At 48.9% G+C, this 5,972-nt stretch overlaps 1 protein-coding gene across 1 annotated transcript; it reads right to left on the bottom strand.

Annotated features, from left to right (window-relative positions):
- Window positions 1–2,455: 2,455 nt before the first annotated feature.
- On the bottom strand, window positions 2,456–4,920 carry LOC117581996 (protein odd-skipped). The gene is made up of 2 exons (XM_034269492.1): window positions 4,472–4,920; window positions 2,456–4,361 (listed from the first exon to the last, which is right to left on the bottom strand). The coding sequence occupies exons 1-2, from the start codon at window positions 4,542–4,544 to the stop codon at window positions 3,130–3,132; spliced, it is 1,305 nt and encodes a 434-aa protein (XP_034125383.1). The 5' UTR covers window positions 4,545–4,920; the 3' UTR covers window positions 2,456–3,129.
- Between the last annotated feature and the right edge of the window lie 1,052 nt (window positions 4,921–5,972).

Raw genomic sequence — 5,972 nt, 5'->3', positions numbered from 1 at the left:
TGCATGCTCGGTAGGCAGCCAACAGCCAACAGCCAACAGCCAATAGCCACCACGGGTGCCAAAAAGACAGAGCCAAGACACAAGAAGAGGCAAGAAAGAGCTCAGATCCAAGGGGTGCTTCTGTGGCAGTAAATGGCTCACTTTTGGCAGACGTCGTGCTGCAGCACGTCCTGCCAATCTGCCAATCTGCCATCCTGCCACTACAATTTACAACTAGGATCCGAAGTAGTGGCACGAAGTACGGGGCCGAGGGCCACCCTAGTTGCGGAACCGATCCTTTTAATTGTGGCCTAAAAAAGGCACAAACTGACAGCGATAGGGCAGGCCCTGACAAAAGGGACACATCAATCTGGGCAGCTACTCGCAGGATAACAGCCACTGCCCCTGCCTGTGCATCCCTCTCTGGCGCACAGGAATCTCAGTGCTCAGTGCTCAGTGCTCAGTGCTCGATGTCCCGCTGGGACTTTCACAAAATATTTTGGTTGTACGCAGTGCGGATTCGTGCAATTATTCTGTAGGTCCTGTGTGTGTGTGTGTGTGTGTCGAATGCCAGGACATGACCCAGGCCTGGGCCTGCTGGCGACTGGGGACTTCCTGCAGCGAAGTGTTGCAAAACACGGGACAAGTCCAACGGTTGACCAAGATAAGACCCCTAGCCATGGTCTGGATCTTGCTGCGATTTTGGCCAACCCACACTGGCCAAAGATGCCAGCACGTAGCCGCAGGATATCTTGAGACATTGAAATGTCTGTGGGGCGTTGCAGGAGGGCGCGCCCAGGATACTTGTCAAGGCACATCGATCCACACCACATTGTGCAGCACCTGAGGAGGGTTGACTTCAATGTAGACATCAATTGGCGAATACGTTTTACATTTTGGATGCCAATGGCAATGGAAATCAGGCGAAAACAATGCGAAACGGAATCAATTGTACATGGCCATAATGCCAGAGAGTATGTCATCAAAGTGTAATGGAAATTGAGGCAGCAAATGAGGCAGCTGTTGCCAGCAGATCCTTAGTACTTGGCATGCGGGCAGAGACATTCAGACACAAATGACCTCAGGCCTCAATTAAAGACAATCGTATGCTCGATTTTGGGACAAAGATCACAATCGCAACATTGACAGTAAGGATTCCCGGTAAGGAGCGTGCTAAAAGAAATGCAGTTCCAAAAAAGGGAATCAATTGAGTCCTGCAATTGTTTTCCCCAGTTCTAGTTGCCATTTGGCACGTTCTCCTGCCTTTGAGACATTTTCAATGGAAGCCACAATGAAAACTAAACCAAACCCCGTAACCGAAACAAATGCCATAAATATTTGGACCACACCTCAAACACGAAACCAAATTCGAGTTCGTTTCGATTTCATAAATTAAGTTTTGCGACAGTTTTAACATTGATTTTGATTTTGATTTTGATTTTGTTGCTCCCTTTTTATAAGGCGAAACTTCTGCTTACTTAATCGGCATCTCGGAAATTAATAGAGCTGCTTAAAATATGCGAATGTGAATCAAAACTGAGCTGTCCCAATGGTTCATAAATTTTGACAGCTGCTGTTTGATGCTCCCCCCAAGATGGTCAGCCAAATTGAATTGAATGAGTTATCGTCGCAGCATGGGAACAACATGTGGGAGTGCGACCAAAAATTAGTTTCAGATGATAGAGATGCAGATAAAAGACGATTTAGAAGATTTAGCTATGGGATAGAGGCCAGAATTTGTTGGGCAAATGAAGCCGAAAGTTGTGTCAAAAATACATTTGAGGTAAGTTCTTGCTTGAAAGATGTTAAAACTGTCTAAATACTTTAATAAGACTCTTGATTCAAGGAAGAATATGCAGATACATAACGATAGAAGAGATTATGATCCCATAATAAATATGTTTCAATTTTAAGCTGACAATATACAGGCTTGTTATTGGCTTCTGTAGACTCACACAAAAGTGTTCAATACTGACTAGAGACGAGTTTAAAACCAAGAGTGCGAACTCTCTTCCATAACCAACAGATTTCTAATATATTTTTCACCAGAATATGATTAGAGTCATATCTTTCCCAAGAACCTAAATGAAGTACATTCCGCCCTAATCAGTTAGCAACCGCTTTCTAAAATCAATTCCCTGATGTAAAATTTCTTCTGCCGAAACAGTAATAAACCAGTTTATGGAACCCTCTAGATTAACTTATCTATAAAATTCCATTGCTATTCGCCCGAGACTTGCGTTTTGGCAAAGTAAATCCCAGAAACTCCCAGCAAAAAGTGCCGCGATAAATAAAAGACTAAATAAATTTCATTTGAAATTATTTTTCATATATTTCTGGTGCTAGTTTCGTATCGTTTTAGGCGCATGCAATGCTAAATATCTGATACATAATATATACACAGACTATTTGGGCGATAATGAGATCGTTGTGTCTTTGTGTCAAGTCACGTAATCTAGTAAATAAATCATTAGACTTGGCTTGGAACAATCCACGGATTGATTTATTCAAAAATATAATAATTGAATGGTAAAAGCTATTGCGCAAAACAGTCTTTCAATAACCAAGAGCGAGTGTGAGGTTTGGTTTGATTTAAATGTTCGATTGATTGATTGATCTATTGTAACATAACATTTGGTTTACTTAAGTGGCTATAAGGTACCATATATTAACTTTAAATTAAACTATAATAATTACATGATTATGTAGTAGACGTATAATTAAATAATAGTTTACAGTTCGACTCGACTGCTTAATATTTTGGAATTGTTTTTTAGGAGGCGTCTGTGTGTGTGTGTGTTTTGCAATACTCTTTCTGTAGCTGTATCTTCTCTTTCTGCATCTGTATCTTTGGCTAGGACAATGCCGGCATCTATATATATATATATATGTGTATATCTACATTCCATATAGAACCGATTGCACTATTTCTGACTGTTAGCAACTCTCCACTGCTGCTGCTACTCCTCTCACTGGGTACGGTTGCGGGATGCTGGCGAGGATGTGGCGTAACCTTTGGCCAGGATTCGAGCTGGACTCTGTGCGAGGTCCGGGCCAGGCACTTCCCATGCCTGGCCGGGGCCAACTCTGGATGACTCTGAACACAAACCAAGAATTGTTGAACATTCGGTTCGGTCTCCTTTCAGCTGTCTATCTGCTCATGATCTCGTCGATGGTGAAGCCCAGGGTGCGCTTGGGCTTCTCCGTGGTGGCGGATGAGGTGGATGACGACGAGGACAGATCCAGCACGGGCATGTGGTGGTGCTGGTGCTGGTGCTGATGATGGTGGTGCACCAACTGTTCAGGTTGAGGCGAGCTCAATGCCTGGGTTGGTGCCCCGCCACTCGGGGATGTGGGTGCGGTGGGTGTGGTGGTGGCCTCCTTGCTGCTGTGCTCGCTGTGACTCTGCAGATGACTCTTGAGGTTGGCCCGCTGGTTGAAGCTGCGCTGGCAGATGGGGCACTTGTGTGGCCCCTCCTCCAGGTGCGTGACCTTGTGCACGGCCAGAGTGCGCGACTGGCAGAAGCCCTTGCCGCAGTCGCTGCACTTGAAGGGCTTGTCCTTGGAGTGGATGTAGCGATGGTCCCGCAGATGGTCCTGCCGCCGGAAGGCCTTGCCGCAAATGTCGCACGAGTACGGACGCTCGTCCGTGTGGGTGCGCTCGTGGATGAGCAGGTTGTAGGATTTGGTGAACTGCCGATTGCAGTACTTGCAGATGAACTGCTTCTTTGGTCGACTGCTGCCGGAGCCAGTGCCCGCTCCTCCCGCTGCAGGGCCACCGCTCAGCTTCATGGTGGGCAGAGCGCCAAAGTGGCGGCCAGCGGCAATGTGGAGTCCATGCAGTCCCGCGGGGTATGGCCGCACACCATGCGGATGATGCGGATGCTGGTGTGGGTGGCCGTTTCCGTGACCGTGGGCGTGGTGTGTGTGTGCGTGGTGGTGTGGGTGGGCATGGGCGTGGTGCGGATGGTGATGCGCCTGGGCCTGGGCCTGTGCCTGTGCCGCCTGCTGCTGCTGTTGCTGGTAGAGGGCGGCGTTGCGGATCCAGTGGTTCATCAGCTGCTGGTGCACGGCCACGGGATCGGCACTGGCCGCAGCTCCCGCCGCAGCTGCCGCATAGACGGGATAGTGGGGATGCTGCTGCTGCTGCTGTTGTTGCATCTGCAACCAGAGGCGATGCTGCTGGTGCTGCTGCTGCTGCTGCTGCTGTTGGTACTGTGCCATGTGCCGCATGTGCAGCTGTGTGGCCACCGCCTCATCGGCGCTGCTGGAGTGTACCCGCCGCAGCGGCTCCTCTGTGGGTGTGTGTGGTGGAGTTAGCATGGGTGAGAGACTGCTCTCGCGCTCCTCTTTAATCACAATGAAATCGTCTTCGGCAAAGTCTGGAAGTGGAACGAAGGGAAAGCATTTCGTTAGTTACAGTTTTTGGGTGGCGGTTTGTGCTGGTGTAATCCGTTTTGCCGTCGCTGGTTGTTGGTGCATAAATAATTACCTTGTTCTCTGCTAATGTTGAGCTCGTCGTCGACGGTTATGTTGCTGATCGGCGAGGCGGATGTGGAAGACATGTTAATCCCCGTTTGTGTATTTTTGGTTTGAAACTCGAAACTTCACTTGTCTTTCGCTCTCTTCACTGTAGAATCAATCTACCGATTCGTTTCGTACTGTATTTTGCTTTGGTTTCTTTGCTTTGCTTTGCTTTGCTTTGTTGGGTGTATCTTTTTTACGTAAATGTATCTTTCACTTGTGTATCTCTGGTGGTGTTCAAATCGATCTTGTGAATGCGACGTGCCCTGGACAACGTCTGGAAATAAACTAAATTTCGTTGCGGCCGCTGCTCTCCGACTCAAACTGGTGTGAAGCGCACGAATGCTGTCTCTGTCTACAGCTGCTTATCGCTCTCTGTCCCGCATGCACTCGTTCCCGCTCTCTCTCTCTCTCTCTCTCTCTGCGTGTGTGTGTGTGTGTGTGTGTGCGCGTGTTGAGTGACTTCTGCTGCTGTTGGGTGCCTGCTGCCACTGCTGCTGCTGCTGCCTGCTTCTGCCTGCTGCTGTGAATGTATCTGTAGCTGAGAGTAGCGCTCGTTAATAACTGAATGCAACTGCGGACTCGTCGACCCGTTTTGAAGGCTCCGCGCGGTGAATGGAAGAATGGAAGAGTGGAGTGAGGTGGAGTGGCGTGGCGTGGCGTGGCGTGGAGAGAGAGGAGCAGCGCAACCATCTGGGGTTGAATTTATTTGGAAATGGTAGATACGTCCACGCCTACCCTGCTGCCCGTTCGAGCTCTGGGATTGGCTGGCTGCCGTTCGCTGCTGTATCTGTATCTTTTGTTGCTCTTTTTTGCTTTTGCTTTTGCTTTTGCTTTTGTAGCTGCGCGTGCACGGGCCGAGCCCCGACTCTCACTCTGACTCTGGGTATCCATCCATCCATCCATCCATCCATCCATCCCGTTTGCGTCTCTGTGGCAGTAAACAAGCGGAAACTGTTGGCCTGACGGTCGGACGCCCGTTGTTGCTGCCTGCTGCCTGCTGCTGCTGCCGCTGCTGCTGTTGCTGCCTCCGTTGCTGCTGCTGCTGCTTCTGCTGGACTGGTGGCAGGCGGCAGGCAGCCATTGCTGCCCGCATCCTTATTCCAGAAAGCAAACCCAAGACCCATACCAATCCCTGTCCAATCCCACCCAGGCGCATGTGCCAGCCGCAGCTGCATCCCCGCCAGGGAGCCCATCCTCGTGCCTCATGCCTCATGCCTCATCCTCGTGTGTTGTTCAACCTTTTTAATGTCGTGCTGGCTCCTCGCCCCAGGATATTGTAATCTATTGTCCCTGCGCGCTGCTTGTCCGTGTGATTCGTTTTCACTTCAATTTTAATTTGCAATACAAATCACTTTTTTTCTGAACGTTTACACTTTAAAACGGAATTCAATTAGTGGCATCAAAGAGATGCCCAAAATAATGAGGGGGAAAATGGCAAAGATGAGCATTTTCCATTTCCCCCACAA

The sequence above is a fragment of the Drosophila guanche genome, unplaced genomic scaffold (assembly GCF_900245975.1).
Source record: "Drosophila guanche unplaced genomic scaffold, DGUA_6, whole genome shotgun sequence".
Lineage (NCBI taxonomy): Eukaryota > Metazoa > Arthropoda > Insecta > Diptera > Drosophilidae > Drosophila > Drosophila guanche.
Note: the sequence above shows the minus strand (reverse complement) of the source record. Positions and strands in the feature narration are given on the sequence as shown.

Coding starts and splice junctions, on each gene's coding strand:
- LOC117581996 (XM_034269492.1), bottom strand. CDS start 4,544: ATGTCTTCCACATCCGCCTCGCCGATCAGCAACATAACCGTCGACGAC. Junction 4,362..4,471: donor CAACATTAGCAGAGAACAAG/GTAATTATTTAT, acceptor TTCCACTTCCAG/ACTTTGCCGAAGACGATTTC.